Consider the following 18,305-nt stretch of genomic DNA (forward strand, 5'->3'; position numbering starts at 1 on the left):
TTTGGTACACTAAACCCATTCACTGATAGGCCACCTGGACGTTGAGTAACATTTGCTGACCGATATTTGGTCATTAATATATTATTTGCACATCTTGAATTGCTTTCAAAACATTGATTTAAGATCAATAAAACTGATCACTTACCCGAATATCAATATAATTAATCTGTGTTAAGAATATTAACTAAGCTATTAACTAAGCATAAAATTTGCAACAAAGCTGTTCCTGTTGTGTTTGATTCCTCTACAATAGTGTTTTGCTGTAAAAAATATTGCGTTTAATACTAGATTGTGATTACATTCTGTGATTTTGAATGAGGAAGGGCATAAATGTGAAAGAATTGTTCATATCAACATGAAAAAAACATTTATTTACAATATCTCTATGAGCTATATAGTTAAAACAATTACAGCCTTCGTTGTTTTCGAGGTCGTGGTGGCCACCATGAAACTGGAGTACTGTCTGTAATTGATATTATGTTTAACCCAGCCATCTGCAGACCTTTTATCGCAGACTGAAAAAAAAATTAAAATTAAAAATCATTAATCATTGACATGCCTCTATCATAGAATATACCATTCGTCCAGGTCCAAGGCCCTGAATGCGAACCCTAATTGTTCCATATCCTTTCCTTACAGCATTCTGAAAAAATAAATTACACAATACTGTTTACAAAAAAAACTTCAACTTTAATTCGTCATTAAAAAAAAAAAAAAAGCCAATAAATACACTCAATCTCAGCACACACTAGCCAATAATTAAGTAGTAAAGGCACCCTTCAATTAAGTAGTAAATATTGAACAATCTTTCTCTCTGCCTGCCAGACACACACACGTTACATGAAAAATAAAACTGTACTATATACAATATGTATATAAATAAAATAAAAGACTGATTTATCATTTATGTAAGTCGGAATTTCCTTATTGGTTAACCAAGTTATGGAGTAATAATAAATGTTAAAAAGAATTAGCCTTATACGTTATGTATGTTGGCCAATATTAGTCTATTGGCACAATATTATAATTAGATATATAAAAAATATATTTAAGTTAAAAATAATAATAATTAAAAATAAAAATTGCAAATTAACATGCTAAAGCCCAATGGTGATAGAAATGGTGACATTTTTCGATTGAGATGGCATGGAAGAAACCAAGATATCAGGTGACTTGGACCAATCAGTTATATTAATATATTCCCAAGTAGTTATATGTATTTACTAATTTGATGAAATATGTAAGAGTAAGAGCATAATACATAAATATATACATTATTTTGGTGGAAATAAAACTCAAAGGGATATTAAAGTTCTAAATATGGTAGAAGTGGACAGACAGAAGTGTTGAACCTAATTTGGTCATTGATGCAATAGACCTAGCACTGAAGGTGGCAAGGCTAAAATGACCTCAGGTGGTCCGTAAGTGATCACTTTTCTGAAGTAGTGGTTATGTAAACCATCGAGGACAGACCGACCCAGAAAAGTTATCAGTGTCAAATCATTTCGATATCATATTATTTAAACAACTTACCGTTCCGAATGTGATGGCTGTCGCTTGAGCTGCAACGTTCGAACCTTTTCTTGTATTTTTGAAACCTTCAATACCACAAGATCGTATCAACTTCACTTCACCTGGAGCCAAATTTACATGATAAAATGTGATAAGAGTAATCATGTTAAAATTTGAGCAATACCTGTTTTTGCTTCCGTCATGGTAAAAATGGTGTTGTTCCTAGAAACTCTGATGTTACAAATGGGAACTTGAGAAAATGGTATGCCGTTGAACAACACGTTCATTGTATTTCCTGTAGGAAACATGTCATCCCGGCTAAAAGTCAAATCAGAACAACAAATTAAAAATGAAGGTTTTTTTCTACTGAATCAAACATTTTTGGGTTAGTAGTATTAAGTACGTTTGAATAATGGCATCGACGTTGATTGACTTTTCTCCCTCGGTACCATCGTCTATGGGAGGCAGGGACGCCCTCACATCTTCTTTTCTATTGAACGTGCAGCTCGTATGAATCGATCTCGACCCGATATAAGCTTCCTGCCTGCAGATGCTCATCTGCGGTAAAAATTTCGGCAGATTTCTGGCTATCCGGGTGAGAACGAACATCGTGTCTGAGCCTTGTTTATTTCCTGCCTGCAGCTTATCTGATAATGGAAGGGAAGGGAGAGCCACTGTTTCAACCTCGGGATCGATCATGATTGAAGAGCGGTGACGTCATGTTTGGTTCCTGGTTAACACCCAAAGACACAGGTAAAAGACGAGATTGAACAACAAACAGGCTAACACAAGCTGCCAATTTGATGATAAACAATTTTGGACAGCCATCAATAACAAACTACAAAAAAAAAATCATATGATTCATTCATCAATATCAACATTATTTGAGGAATGTGTGGTGTTTAGTGACCGTTAATTAATGATTATTTGGAGATTGTGATATGCGGTCTGGTGTGACGTAAGTTTAGAAAAACATTTTCTTTATCGTGCCAACGTTTCGATCTTTATTGAGATCATTTTCAGGACCTGGGATTTATAAACATTGCTTAAACTATACAAATACATGTAAGATGTGAAAAAATGAGTTTATACATTGCTAGAAATTTTAGACTAAATCAAAGTATTTGTACTCACTCAGAGTTTTTGTTTGAATGAGTACAAATACTTCGATCTACTTCATCCATGGGTTGGAACTCTCTCCCTGAAGCAGTTGGGTCAAGCGGGTCGTTTCACAGAAGAACGTAATCCCTAGGAACAAAGCTGTTTGTCGAGGTAGATTAGTGTGAAAACCTTATTTATAAAGTAACACGCCATAATGGAACTAACCCGTTTAAGATAAAACTGAGAATACGTCGAGCGGAAAACTAATCAATGTTTTTATGTATGTGTGGTGTTTAGTGACCGTTACTTGATGATTATTTCGAGGTCGTGAGATTCGGTCTGGTGTGATGTAGGTTTTAGAAAAACATTTTCTTTATCGTGCCAACGTTTCGATCTTTATTGAGATATCTTCAGGGCATTCTTGTGTGTCGTGTAGGCACTCTCAACACGGCACACAATAATGATACATCTATACGGAAAACAAACACTTTGAGCCCTGAAGATGATCTCAATAAAGATGGAAACGTTGGTACGATAAAGAAAATGTTTTCCTAAACCTACGTCACACAAGACCGCATTTCACGATCTCCAAATAATCATTATTGGAGGAGTATAATGTTTCAAATTGCCTAAAATTTAATAAACAAACAAAAATCCCCTTGATGAACCGGCACACGGCCACTTGCGTCATTCTTTTTTAAATAAACAGAGAATAGTTGGTTGAGAATTGTTAGTTTTTTGTTCTATTGATTTAGATAGTTTCTTCTGAAAGTTTGCAATTTTTGTTATGTTATGTTTTTAGTGATAGTGAAATAAATAGTACAATGTTTTTAGTGAAAGTGAGTTTGTTTGTACATCTCTAGGTCCCATGATTTTTCGTCCTTTTTATGCGTTGTATATTGAAGACATGCTTATCTCTGTTGTGTTTGGTTTGTGACTGTGATGTATTAAGTGGTGGCGTAATCTGATTTCCCGTCATTGTCCCAGAAGAACTCTTTCTGCAACTGCTCAGGAGCCTTCGCCATTTCCCCTTCTTTCTAAGCCACGTGTAGTGTTTTCTTATTATTATTAGTTGGGGAGCTATGGTTTGTTTAGCAGAGGTGTCTTTAGCCTATTTTGTTATGCTCGTTTCAGCTCCATCAGATCAAAAAAAACCTTCATTCTGTAAGGCAATTTCAGAATCTTCAAGATTTTGCTGTTCTGTCCCTTCTGAAACTTCCACCAGGAAGGCTCGTGTAGAGCTTTCCAATAGCGCCTTTTCATTCTATAATTTTTTTTTTAATTTATTAAAAGAATTTTTTATTACAATATCCAAAATTATTGATTACGTAATTTAAGGGTACAAAGACATATTTATAACTATTTACATGGTCGCATTGAGGGGAATAACTAGACCCATTATGGGATTGTAAAGATGAAATCTGTTGGAGAAGACTATAGGGGAGTGAGATTTAAATTGTTGTGAAGGGCATTATGGGAGACATAATAAGGAGCATTTGCAATGGATATAAGGACCTTGGCTTTAAAGATTAGATACGTTGGATATTGGAATGTTCAGCGGTTCCTGGCAGTTCTATCGGTTGTAATAGCGTTTTATAAAATGTTTGTTTTTCGTCGATACCTTGGAAGCGTTCAAGTTTATAACTATTTACATGTACATCCAGTTTGTAGAGTAGACCTAGCTTTGTAGGTCTTGTTTCAGTCGTGTCTACTTATTTGGGGTTAATCGTGAGCCTAGGTGGAACACAAGATACGAACGTAGTCTGATTTGGGGATAAGAACATTGTCCTAGCAGATTTTGAGAGGTTTGCTGCGAAGTGTAAATGTGCCGTAAACGCCCTTGCTTTTTTATCTTCACTTTCCATTGCTTGTACCAGTTCATTTCATATATCTTTGCAGACATTCCGAAGCAACTGTAGGATCAGAGCAGGAAGATAGTACAGCTATGTTAATGGCAAAAGAAGGCGTAGTTGGGACGTCTGCGGTATAAAGGATAAAAAGGATTGGTTCAAGCTCACCAACCAAAAAACCATTCTGACAAGTTAGCGCGGAGTTTTAAGTATAGGGTAATTGGAAGGACACACTGTAATTTCCACAAGAGATCTTTGTGCCACATGCTTCCTATCATTAAAATAGTTTATTGAATTTTAGAAATGTTTTTACTTTGTCTTATGTTTTATGATTTGTTAATTTGGCTCCAAACCAGTAGTGGTATAATTCAAGACCTATAATTCCTATTTTACTTTAAGTTCGGTTTTAAATTGTATAGAACAAAATTTTTGGGGTCTACCTAAACCTATAATTTGAAATACCCATAATACTTTTGTAAATGTAGCCCAACCATTGACCTAATAACCTATGGAAAAAATAGCAACGTTCATTTCTCAATTATACGTGAAGATGTCTCGCGAAAATCTTTAATTAACACCATTTGTTATCACTATTCATTTTCAAAAGTAATTTTGCAATGTTGATGTTTTAATTTGCAACCAAGATAACTACTCAAGAAAAATGATTAAAGATAAGATTAAATATTTCGAACATATGTATCAAACAAGTATAAAAAGACGCCCAACAGGAGCTTCCGTCTTACTGATTGGCTAACTTCTCGATTCACCATGATCGCCGCATACATCTTTCTGCTTTTGTCGATTCAGCAGGTAATTATTGTTCATTATGTCTCAATATTTCTGACAAATTTACTGTATTTCGGTTTATTCCTTAAATTATCCGGCATAGGAAAACTTCTCTTCAAAAAAGGTTCTTCTCCACTAACTTTTTTAATAGTCAACGTTCTTTATAGATTTATAGAAAATGTAACAACTTGATTTGTACATTAGTTTTGGTACAATATTATAAAAATGTAAACACACACCTATATAATATTGACCATAATAAAATATTGACCAATGATAATCATTGACGACCAAATTATTCATAGTCGAAACATTCCGCCCATTCCATCGCACTTAGAAAATTGTTACTTTAAATGAGGGATGGGTTGAGATGTTGAAAATAAACGAAGTATGTATGTAAGAGAATGTTTGGATTGCTGTTTACTTCTGTTATTCATTAATTATTTTGACACGACTTGTCCTAGATTTAGAATGAAATATGGTAGAAAGACCAAAAATTATTATCTCTCTTTCTAGGTATGTCATGTGGCAATCGGAACTCCTGTTGAAGAGTTAACTTTCGACGAGTTGGAAGACATCCATTTTGAATCAAACGATAAATCAAACATTTCTGATATCTTGCCTTCTTGGCTGGTCAACTGCAAGAATCTGTCTACGACTGCACAAGAGGTGCTACAAGTGGTCCAGAACATCTCCACGTGGCTTTACCAAAAGCCAGTCACCATCATCAAAGATTTCGACGACCTTCGCAAATGCTCAGGCCTGTTGAAACCCATCTGCCTCGTTAACGGGCTGATGAAAGTCGTGAACGACTTCCAAACCATCCAGCATGAAGTGCAATCACGTGTTAACATAACTGATACGCTTTTCAAAAAGGTGATCAAGGAACTCGTTTGGTGCTTTTTACACGCGAGCGACGACCAACCCGAATCGCAATTGATGGAGGAGTTATTCATGGAAATGGATATAAACCGCTAAAAAAGTACCTACTTACTAGTTACAACTATGTGATAAATAAATTGATTACCCAAATTATTTTATTGTACATATATTTTTTTACAATCATTAACAAAAAAGTGCTAAGGGAATTTCTTGAAAATAAACTACAGCACTGTAACTGCCAAATGTGTTGCATAGATATAGAATATGAGCAAAATTAATTTTTGTCATGCCAGCTAACACTAAACTTTTTACATGATTATACAATAACAATAAATACAGTTAATAAATGTACATAAAATCTTACTCATCCTGTAACTACATCTTTACAATAAATATGTATTCAAAAGTTTTCAACGTCTTTTTAATGCTAAATAAATGTAGATATTTACAAAATATTGAACTAAATACGTAATACTTTGACAATTTTGTCATTTTCCTTCATTTGGTTTTCGTAATACACAGGAAAGTTCCTCATTGAAGATCGCGCAAATGCGCTTTTATGTGTGTCTACTCTTGTGCTCTTTTCTGTTCAACTTGCGCTTTAACTAGCCCCTAAAGCCGGGAACACACTTACTCGATGCAACGCTATGCGACGCTACCCGACGCCTCGCCACGTTTTGGTGGGGTGTATCTACGCGACGTCAAGCGCACGCCACGTACAGTCACACAGCGTGCATCACTAATCAGTATCACAATCGCAACGCCTCTTTTGTTCTTATTGCATTATTTTGAACAAAGCCGTGTAAAAAATTGTTAGTTAAATTTTATAAGCACAACCATATAATAAATTGTTAGTTAAATAAATAAATAGTTTTAAATAAATTCACTAATTTCGTGGCCCGCTTGACCAATTAATATATTACAATTAATTAAGGTTTTTAGTTGAGATAAAAAAGTCAATGGCACGAGCGGGATTTGAACCCACGATCTTCGGCTTGATACGCCGCTGCTCTACCACTTGAGCTATCGTGACCTCGATCCATTCGGACACTAACTTCCCATCNGAGCTGTTCTGACGCTACTCGGCGAAAATTGTGTAATTGTATGAACAAAACCATGAAATAAATTGTTAAATTTTATGATCAAAACCGTATAATAAATTGTTAGTTAAATTCACTATATCAAAAAATGGTATTCCGGTGTTTTGATCAATTTTCTACCAAACCATTAAAATTATTTTTTTTTAAAGATAAAAACTAATGATCTCGCTTAATTTGGTTTATAAGTATGTTAAATAAGTATGTTGTAATTAATATAACGACAATAATACATGTAGTTTGAATAAAAATATGAGTTTGAATAGTGAGTCCGGTTCTTTTGTCTTTGACTGTACTCGATGCTACCCGACGAAAATCTGGACAGTGGTGATCGCAGAGGGTAGGTAGCGTTGCATAGCATCGGGCAGTTACGCACGGGGTAATACAATCTTAAAGAAAAATGGAGTTTGGATTTGCGTCGCATAGCATTGGGTAGCGTCGCATGGCGTTGCATCGGGTAAGTCTGTTCCCGGCTTAATGCATGCCTTTTGTTGAATTCATGAAACGCATGCAGCTAACTGTCCACATCACGCCAGTCAACTTGCCGCCTTCGGTCGGTCGTACATTATTTAATTTAAAACCTAAACCGTTAGTTGTCAACTTATTTAAAGTTAGTAAAGTTACAGGCTTTGCTCGCGGGTATTAGTGCAGCATTTCTAAAAAGAAAAAGAAAAACGGAATCAGCGACGGCCCGTATGAATGAAAGAGTATTTGAAATGTCGTAATTTTGAAATTATGAAAGAAGTGGATATGGATAAATGTGTCCTTTTGGAGCTGATATTAAATTAGCGGTAACGCTCAGATATTTGGGAAGAACTAATGATCTATTTCATGTCAAATGAAGGAGCAATGGCAATTATAATATCTCCTTTAACTACTTCTGTACCTCAGGTTATCCGATTCAATAAGTGCTGACAAATGTGCTTTTTTTTCAAAAACATCGGCACCCCGAGGATTGATATGACCTCTGGTGTTGCAAACCCTCGCAAAGAAAAAAAAACTTAATTGGGTATTTTCATTTTCGCCACAAGTCCCAGTATTTTTTGCAACGTTCTGATCACTTTCCCTAGTTTTATTTGGTGTTATTGAGTTGCATCGTTCAACTCGTCTAACACATACATTAATTGTATTCCTCATTTTCATGTGTGATGTAGACGTAGCTTTTGATTAATTCACTTAACCAGCGAGTGCAGATTGATCCAATATCCAGTTCAACATGTGTCGCAGACCAGCCTCCTAACAACAATTGAATATATCAATAAAACATCTAATTACCATTTTTATGCCTTGATCCCAACGATCCACGTACCTCACGTGGAAATCTCACATAAAGTTCTTTCCTTACATGGCTAAGTAAATTTCTGAGAGGAATTTTCGTTTGGAAAATTAAGATGTGCACACGGATCATGATTTTTCTCTTTTTGTACTTTTTAAAAGTCTATAAATTTGAGGAAAGGGAGTAAGAACGCCCGTATAGCGCTTCATCACTGTGAGTTAATAATACAGATATTAATCTTCAGATGAAATAGTGATTTTCTCGTTCAGTTGTCTCCTCCTTCGATCCATATTACAGTTCATCTCCTGATTACTATAAATCAGATTTGTTCGAATTCCAAGCTCCAATCGCAGAGCTAACGTCTCAGACCGGTAATGGACTTCTGGGGTAATTTAGAGTTAATCGACAACTACACGGCTGGGGTAGCGTTAATCCTAGTTTAACAAAGTTTGCCGTCTTAGGAAACAATATTGTGATATAAAGTCCTTCTGGGCAGTCGCTAAATTCGATATCGCCCTTGATTAATACGAACCTCAATTATGATAAAAGGGACTCGGAGGGATTCTCCCCACAGGGTCGGATGAGGAGGAAATAGCGAGTTACCTCATGAAGGTTTCCATTAGACATACGCTCAAAACTCATTTAGACGTACGCTCGTCTAAAATTTGTTAAGTGCTTTAGGCGAAACGTTTCTGGTGCCATTTTGAACCTCAAAAAATTAGGTTTAAGTAGACAATTATTTCCTTTTTTTTCTTTGGTTAATCATCAAAATATATAATAGCATATATTTTAATATAAAAAATTTGTTGTATTGTTGAAAAACGTTACTATGGAAACAATGAAGAAAATCTACATATGTATTTAGTAGTCATAATTGACCATATTAATTATTTAAATTAATTATACTTTTTATCTAACGCCTTGGTTGAGATGAAAAAGCTAGCTTCATCCCGCTTGTAACCTGGTTTTTTATTCTCAACAAAGACCTTAGCTAAAAAGTATAATTAATTTAAATGAAGAAAATATTCAATTCAGTTCAGAGTATTTCCTCTACTTGCTTTGATCACAGCTTGCATTCGGCATGCTATCGATTTTATTTTCGCTAGTGCTGTGGAATGTTTTCATACTCATCCAACAGCGCCATTCTTATTTTCTGCAAATTCTCTGGCATCTGTGGGCGATTTTTTACCCTTTTTGATAACTCGTCTCAAATTTTTGGATAGGGTTTAAGTCGGCACTACATGCTGACCACTCCAAAAATTGAAATGAAACCCTTTTGTAAGTAGTCACCTACCATCCTAGTTGTGAACAGTCATGCACAAAAATAGAACCGTCGCTAATTAGTGGCATATAAACAACAACTTCTTTTGATGATATCTTCAATGTATCGCGCAGCTCTTATGAAACCCTCGATGGAGATCAGGTTTGGGCGACCTTCCATTGAAATGCCTGCCCAAACCATAACCACCACCTCCATGGCTTCTCCGGAGGGAAAATGTTGCGGGGATATCGCTCTCCTTTCTTCCCCATGCCGTCTCTCGGCCGTCAGAATACACACCTTGCTTCATCCGAAAACAAGATTTTCTTGCATTCGGATTTCTTGCAAAACTTACTTGGGAACACCAAACACCTGCTTTTCTGTGCCTTATCTGAATTTCTAGACCAGTGGCAGGCCATGTTTTGCCTCTAAGTGTAGATTAATGATTTTTTCTTGTCAATGTTGTATCATATAACTATGGCTAAGTCATGTTTATGACTACCTAAATAAGGAACAACTTCTGATGATCATCTTCAATGTATCGCGCAGCTCGTATGGAACCCATGTTGAAGATCAAGTTTGAGCGAGCTTCAATAGAAAAGCCTGCCCAAACCAAAACACCTAAGATATTTAGTCCAATCTTGCTCTGATAAACTGATCTGATTTCTTGCGAAACTTCACCGAACTGATCTGCGCCATGTCGTAAGTTCTGGACCAGTGCAGGCTTTCTCGCACGAAATCCAGCTCCTGAAAGTCTTCTACTTACAGCGCGTAAATACAGTGACATTAACATTTTTAAAAGAGTATATCGGATCAATAAAAAGATCATCTTTCTGAAATGTGACACGATTGCGACCTGATCCATGCCATCTTGAGTAACCTCCAGTATCTTGGTAGCGATGGAAGACCCTTCAGACAATTGTTCTGGGATCGTTAAGCACCCTGGCCATAATGCTTGACTTCTTCTAACTTCTAACAATGCTATGATTCAGCCGGATCTCTATCATTTAAAACCATCAATCAAACAAATTTAAATCTTAAAAATAAAACAAATGAAACCACCGGAACGTTAGAAAGAAGCTTTACAGAAAAACCAAAAAAGAAGAAATTGACTATTCAGTTAGTCAAGAAATTCAATTGTAAACCAAGTGGAATATTTCATCACTGTTTTATTTGCATCTAATCCTTTTAAACTGACCAAATATAGTTGTAAGATAATCAATGGAGGATTGTCTAAGAAATAATTCGAAATATGCCAGTTTTTGTGCTTCTCAGTGAAGGCTAATTAGATTTTTTGATGATTGTTTCTACAGAATAAATTTTGGAAACTTTTACGATAGCAAAAATTGCCTAATACTAACATGCGTCAATTGTAGTTGATTATAACGTTTATGTTTTGTTTAAAGTAATGTGATGATAAGAAAGTTAATATTCCACCTCTTTTATCAGGTATTTTGTATATATTAACACTAAATTTCTGAAATTTTATCTAGTACCTACTCATAAATTTCAACATTTCTCTTTGTTAAAAAAATTAATAAATGAGATTGTATCCTTATCTTCAAACTCAAGTGTGATTTTATTTTTTGGGTGAACTACTAATTATTTAATGCATCATGTAATACATTATAATCATTTTGGTGAATTTATGTTTTGCGGACCTTTCTCTTAAAGGTAATGATTTCTCAGTTGAGTACCCTGGACCAAATAAATTTCGCTGCAATTATTCGCCAAAAAATATCTACAAACTCTTGTACAATATTTTGATGTCAATTGGAGCAATACCTGCCACTATACATGACGCTTGGAAAGGTATTGTTTTAAATAGAAAAAATATTGTTCTATACATTCTCTAAAGCAGGTGTTAATAGATGAAAAAAGTCGATCTGTCAACACTGGGGAGCCACAAGTGCTAAAATTTAAAATTACTTTTATTTGATAGAAAATTGGTAGCCTTTTGAGAAGTTTTCATCATGATTTATTTTTTCGAGTCAATGCTTCATTACGTAAAGTTCCAGCATTTTCCTGAGATTAACCGACTTTAGATTAAGGATTTTGAAAGGTAAAAGATTTGTAGATAAAGCAATAGGTCGTTATTTAATAAAAAAGCATCAAATTTCATAAATTTATGTCATCTTTGGGGGGTTGATAACATACGCGATTTGGAATTCTCTGTAAGTAGCAAATAAAGCAACAAATTAACAATCTTTCCACGCATTCAATCATTGAAGTTTTTTTTCTTTTTTTTAATGGTTGATAAACTGGATTCCATTGCAGAAATATTTCCGGCTTTGTTTCTAACCCGCATCGAGGCATTGTTGTTTATAGTCTGCTAAGTGTGTAATAAATGGGATGTTTAAAGGGTACTCAATAAATAACAAGTTTGGTTAGACTAACGTTATAAATATTAAATTCCCCAAAGCAGGACATTTTACGGTTTTTTCAAATTTTTGCCCAGTTTGTGGAGCCAAGCTGATGGCCATCGTGGCCATACCCAGCTTGGCGACCTTTTGTCATAAAAGTTTTAATGTAAACCGCTTACTTCGTCATAATAGCATTCTACTATGGGCACAGAAAAAGAATATTAGGGGTATTCACGATATTTGTAAGATGTTATCTGGTGTTAATTTGAATAGAGAAATGTCCAGTAAGATCGTAAACGCCCTCTTCTTACCATATTAAATGTTAATTTTTCCGCAATGCTGGGCGTGGCGATAAGTAGAACCAAAAATAAAGGTATAACAGTCCTTGAAGGCTTGTTGTTGTTTGTTTTGGTTTTCTTTTGTGTTAAATTATAAGATGCCAGAAGTTAATAAAACAGGAAAATTAATCAACTCATTCATTCAAAATGCTATCTGTGAATTCGAAAAGTACTAACAAATGACACGCTTCAATTCATGCCGACATACCTAGCTTGTATCTTAACTTCTAACAGCCTTCAACTTTATAGGATATGGGATGTATCTATTTTGAATGAGAGTGTAAGGACAGGTCAGAAATTAACAAAAGAAACGTATTAGCCTGGAATTAATGGGTATTTAAGAATAAAAATACGTGTAAACAAAAAACAGCTGTTAAATTCATGGCCGCCATGTTGGTTACCTACGCCCTAACGGATAGCAATGTGACTACATTTTCGACCTAACATCTAACATTGGCCCCGGCCTGTTAGATCGAACAATGTTAACTAGCCGATTCATACAAGTCTACGTCATCTTTTTTTCTTGATCTAACAGGACCTAAAGACTTAACAGGGTTAACACAAAGATCGTGAATACCCCTATTGATTTCAATTTAAAAAAATCGTAAATCATGACCTTTAGAAGAGGCGGTAGGCAGTGTTTTTACAGAGGTTGTTAAAGAACAAATTAATTACCATCATTACACCTCGTTTAAATCTGAGGATTAAATAATAGCCAACTAAATGCTTCTCATAAACTGAACATTCTAATAGTACAATCAATAATCATGGTTCGTTTATTACCTAATTATTCGTCTATAATAATTATATAATTAATTATTTATGTTAAACCTAAAATATTTTGCGAAGAACGATTTGCAGCAATATTTGTTTATTGTACATGTTTACGCCGATCGCCCTTTGAACCCTTCTGGAGGTCTCCGGCCGGTCGGCGAGTCAGTTGTTGCCTAGAGCCAAAGCCGAGAACACCGTTATACCTGCCTATCTAAACCCGTGTTGTGCGCAATCGATGGTTTTGACGACCTGCCCGTGTCCCTTAAGAGTTCGGTACCAAACGTCTGAATCCGCCGGAGACTGTGGGGCCCTACCTAGTCGAAGAAAGAAGAGGACGACTGGGGCCGAGCTGCTTGAACTCGTTGGGGTAAGTGCAAACTTAAAAGTATCCCAATCCCCTCCTCGGATTCACTCTTTAAATTTTAACATAAAGGTATTTACCCATTCATATACAGTCCACTTAACGAACAGTACATTTTAAATCTTGTTAGCAAGTGTTGAGAGGTTTCAATTTCAATACACCTGTTGAATATAGGAAGACGTTCACAGATGACTCTTGTTCGCTTTTTTTTTTTTTTTTTTTTTTTTTTTAAAGGAAGCAACCACAATCAGGGTTATATTTGCCTTGAATCTGTCTGCGGGGGAAGCAGACGCCCGACCGAGGAGCCAGGCAGCACGGGAGGACACAGGGGGCATATGGGAAGCATTCTCTTGCATTGGGGCCCGCCACCAGCCACAGGTCCCATCTCTTTATTTCATCTCACAAATCAGATTTTACCAAACAATTCTGTTTCCCTTAAAAATTTAAATAATCTTGATACTGTTGTTTCTCTGTCATTTAGCAATTCGGGTAGAGAGGCGGGCAACTCACTGCTCATGCGTGCCCTTCTGTACATCTTACATTCTAACAGTATGTGCTTGACTGTGGTTAAAACTCCACATGTCACGCACATAGGTGGAGGTTCGCGTGCCATTAAATACCCGTGTGTTATTCGTGTATGCCCTATCCTGAGTCTCGCAAGAACACATTCTTCTTTTCTAGACAGTCTAGCTGAGGTGGTCCATAGTCTTATATCCGCTTTAACGGCTCTAAGTTTGTTTTCCCTAGTATTGAACCATTCTAGTTGCCATTTTTCTTTGGTTTTGGCTTGTTCGCTTTAAAAATAGCTTTTCCTTCTTTTCTTCCTAATCAACTAGAGCCATTATAAAACACCGAACATTATCTCACTGAGCTTACCATCTTTTACATTAAGTCATTAAATCCTCATCTACACCAAACTTTTGATTTGAAAAGTACGATTGAACCTTTCTGTATCAGAGAAGTCTGGTTGTTTGTGCGATGATTAATCGTGGAAATCAAGACATATGTGATTGTTATTTCCTTCTCTTATAAACTGCTTAAGATCAAGTGGATATCTTGCACGTAAGATTACGACAACTTGCATGATTCAATGCAAACAAGTGGCATACAACGGTTTTTTGGCCAAAATGTAGATACAGATACGTTAATTGCAAACAGCTCAGAAGTAATATTTCTTGATACAGAACACAAAATAAATAAGTATTTTTTATTTTACAGATAACTGTTCCATACCCTTCCAAGCATATGACCTTACTTTACGGCTTCTCTTTAGTCGACGGAGCCGTCTAGCATATAGTAAGTTGCTTTTAATGTACTGAGAATGTTGTCTGTATACAAAGTCAGGTGTAGCGTCTTGATTATGTTTGGCCAAAGAAAGAAGAATTTATGAGTTCGAAATGAAAAATGGAAATGTAAGGGTGTTTCAGGTGTTAGTTTAGCCCTGTTGAATAGAGTTTCAAAACTGTGGTGGAGGGAACTTGAAGGTGATACAGTAATATTTGTTAAGTATTGAATTCTTAAAGGTTGCGATCCTAAATTCAAAGGATCCTTCTAGTAAAGCGTCTAATTTTGTAATTTGATCCATCTTGGTCATCTTGGTCTGTCTGTTTTCGCTGTTGGTCAGTCATACACGTTTGGTCGTTTCGCCATCTTCATGTCTCTAAAAACCTGTTGCTCATAATATGGCTTCAAAAGAAATAAATAAATGTGTACACAGTTTTGTTTATTAGTAGTTTATATGAATAGAGTTACATATTTGATTATTAATGCTTAAGAAAATCTTCGCCGAATCGCAAAGCGTGCAGTGTTGTTTTTTGCATAAAGCACGACTCCATTCCGGCTTTGACTTCTTCCGTCAGTTTTAAACCTTCTTCCCAAAATTTCTCGAAGGCAGGCTGGTAGGCGACGACGTCCTTCTTCATTTGCTCAAAGTTATCTACGAGGCAGGGGATGGTGGACACCAAACCCGAACACGTGAGGAACGCCGACAAGTCTGATCCGACGACAAAAGAAAACTCAAACAGCCAAGGTGCCAGGCGAAGTGTATAGTTGTACACGTCGTTGTAGGCTACTGTCAGATTGGCGCAGTCGTCGAACCAGGATAAAAGTCCTGTTTCCTCAAAAAGGGACGAAGAGTGGTCGCCGGGGGCGTACAATTCGCGCCCTTCCACCGGCGTTGCAATGCAACCATGGAACACCTAAATTGAGTTATCTTTTTAAACATAATTTTACATAAATTTTACTCTTTGATTATTGTTTTAGCAATCTTTGCGCCATTTTTGGAAAAACTCTAAAGAAAACTGGTGTCGTGACGCCCTCTTCCGAAAAGCTAAGTACAAATTATTGTGAGTCAACTTCGTTTAAAACAGAAAGAAAATTAATCTACGGCTATACTTTAACATTCTAGTATAATAATAGTATAAACAAGACATGCAAGTTTTTTCTCAAGTTTTTATGGGATAATTGTTAATAAATGGTTATTTTGTGACATCTTTTCATGTGGTCTGCGGGTTCAACCAGTAATATGGTTTTTACCAATCATTTTAGCCTGCTTATCAATACAGGGTTTCGTCAGACGCTTTCGGGATTTAGCCATCCTCAGTGTGTCTCAGACAGACCAACTCAGCGGAAACGGCAGACGAAAACGTTCAGCGATGTCCAATCATATGGTATTTTTATTTTATACGGTTACTTTTTATTTTATTTCGCGGGCACATTGTTTCTTTCCCTTTTGTGAATTTTTAAATATGTACCTGAACTCAAAGATTTTAAGATGTTTCCTATTGAAGAGGGGTCGGATGTGCCCTTAAAATTGATATTTCAATAAAATAAAAGTATACTGTGGTTGTTTTCTTTCAGAAGGAACAGACATCCCATAAAAAAAGAAGTGTATCAACGATCAGGATTAAAAAAAGTCGAACTTAAAAATTTGACCGCAATGGTGGTCACTTTTTCATATTTAAAACCGGATTGAATCACTGGAAAATTACATTTTTCCAAAACTAACTTTAGAAATATGTATGGTGATTAGTGACCGTTAATCGATATTTATTTAGAAATCGTGAGATGCGGTCTGGTGTGATGTAGGTTTCAGAAAAACATTTTCTTTATCTCACTCTCGACACGACACGCAAGAATGGCATAATTACACAGAAGACAAACACTTTGAGTGAGTAGAAATACGTTGATTGAATATATAAAAAATATATTGTATAAATTCACTTTTCCACATCCAAAATGTAATTGTTATATGTAAACAATGTTTGTAAATCCCAGGCCCTGAAGATGATCTCAATAAAGATCGAAACGTTGGCACAATAAAGAAAATGTTTTTCTGAAACCTACATCACACCAGACCGCATCTCACGATTTCTAAATAAATATCGATTAACGGTCACTAATCACCACACATATTTCTAAAGGTAGTTTTGGAAAACTAAAATAAATTTAGAAATATGAAAACCACTTTATGTAATTAATGAACAGATAATCAAAACTTGAAAAATAAATTTCAAATTTTGGTCATAGAACCTGTTAGGATTCAATAAATTATTATAAGAAAAAAAGAAAAGAGATTGTTAACAAATATAAACAAATTTAATTCCACAGTCAATTTGTATATTTGTAAACGTATGAGTATTCTTGTGGCTATAATTTCTTATACTAAAAAAATAATAAAACTGTAATAGCTCTTTTTTATGTTGGTACAAAAATGCACACCTTAATGTTTGGTTAATAGTTTACCTGCAAGAATGCAACGAACAAGACGAAGTTGAAAGCACCCATTGTACGCGGTAGGTGTTATAAGTCGATTATCTCCGATGGGTAACTGTTTGACAATCCTTTGGTTACTTTTATACATATAAGATTACTCACTAATCTTACAAACCGCAAATAATGTTAATCTTATCTTCATATGTCAAGAATCGTGAAATAAATAATCAATTGGATTTACTGAAAGCACAAGTGCTGTAGACAAATCCGGATCATTACGGTTGAAAATATTTGTTAGAAATAACAATTGAATAAAAAACACCGGTATTACATACATATATTATTATATTCCAATCAATCAATTTAATACATTCTTAAATAAACAAGGGAAATCTACCATCTTAGAAACAATGATAGCGGTTTAAATTTTTATCAAAATAGTTTTAAAATATTACAAAATGACACCATAATCCTTAAAATCCGAGGAATTTTATTCACTCTCGAGAATATGAGATCAACACCTAACTTTACCCTGCTTTTTAAGTGCACGATTTTAAGATTATGATCTGCATTTTAACAACCTTATTTTCAAATAACAATACAACAAGTTTAATTTAAACCTTTAAAAAATAATTATCCAATTTAAGTAAATTTATGCCTAACATGTAAATATGTTGATGGTGGGTATTGGTCTGAGAATCGCTAAACACACGTTGAACCGGCACTTCGCCACTTATTGGGTTCGTACACCCGCGGGTTTGGTAAATTACTATTATGACAGAGTCAATATGACAATGGACTGAAGATGGCGCAAAGTCGAAACTCGTTTGAGTAACTTCAAAAGTTTAGACCGCCCCAATACATAATGTAATGCCTAACATGTAAATATGATTTTCATTATGGCACGTTGGATGGTTAACAATCAATTAGCATTCTGGTGAAAACCGATGGGCATTTTTTAAGTGGCCTTGCCATCTTTAAGGCAATAGGGCA

At 35.4% G+C, this 18,305-nt stretch overlaps 4 protein-coding genes across 4 annotated transcripts; 2 read left to right on the forward strand and 2 right to left on the reverse strand.

Annotated features, from left to right (window-relative positions):
• Window positions 1–350: 350 nt before the first annotated feature.
• On the reverse strand, window positions 351–2,351 carry LOC106661684 (28S ribosomal protein S11, mitochondrial). The gene is made up of 5 exons (XM_014385232.2): window positions 1,916–2,351; window positions 1,697–1,830; window positions 1,534–1,634; window positions 578–643; window positions 351–515 (listed from the first exon to the last, which is right to left on the reverse strand). Exons 1-5 carry the CDS (start codon window positions 2,209–2,211, stop codon window positions 408–410), a joined length of 705 nt encoding a protein of 234 aa, XP_014240718.1. The 5' UTR covers window positions 2,212–2,351; the 3' UTR covers window positions 351–407.
• A 2,796-nt stretch (window positions 2,352–5,147) lies between these two features.
• Window positions 5,148–6,482, forward strand: LOC106661979. The gene is made up of 2 exons (XM_014385765.2): window positions 5,148–5,273; window positions 5,766–6,482. Exons 1-2 carry the CDS (start codon window positions 5,232–5,234, stop codon window positions 6,225–6,227), a joined length of 504 nt encoding a protein of 167 aa, XP_014241251.1. The 5' UTR covers window positions 5,148–5,231; the 3' UTR covers window positions 6,228–6,482.
• A 6,845-nt stretch (window positions 6,483–13,327) lies between these two features.
• On the forward strand, window positions 13,328–14,888 carry LOC112127564. Its single transcript, XM_024228679.1, has 3 exons — window positions 13,328–13,604; window positions 13,833–13,976; window positions 14,817–14,888. Exons 1-3 carry the CDS (start codon window positions 13,473–13,475, stop codon window positions 14,886–14,888), a joined length of 348 nt encoding a protein of 115 aa, XP_024084447.1. The 5' UTR covers window positions 13,328–13,472.
• A 416-nt stretch (window positions 14,889–15,304) lies between these two features.
• LOC106669908 lies at window positions 15,305–17,450 on the reverse strand. The gene is made up of 2 exons (XM_014399760.2): window positions 17,343–17,450; window positions 15,305–15,796 (listed from the first exon to the last, which is right to left on the reverse strand). The coding sequence occupies exons 1-2, from the start codon at window positions 17,382–17,384 to the stop codon at window positions 15,362–15,364; spliced, it is 477 nt and encodes a 158-aa protein (XP_014255246.1). The 5' UTR covers window positions 17,385–17,450; the 3' UTR covers window positions 15,305–15,361.
• Between the last annotated feature and the right edge of the window lie 855 nt (window positions 17,451–18,305).

Source organism: Cimex lectularius, unplaced genomic scaffold (assembly GCF_000648675.2).
Source record: "Cimex lectularius strain Harlan isolate CLEC.00 unplaced genomic scaffold, Clec_2.1 scaffold268, whole genome shotgun sequence".
Taxonomy (NCBI): Eukaryota; Metazoa; Arthropoda; class Insecta; order Hemiptera; family Cimicidae; genus Cimex; species Cimex lectularius.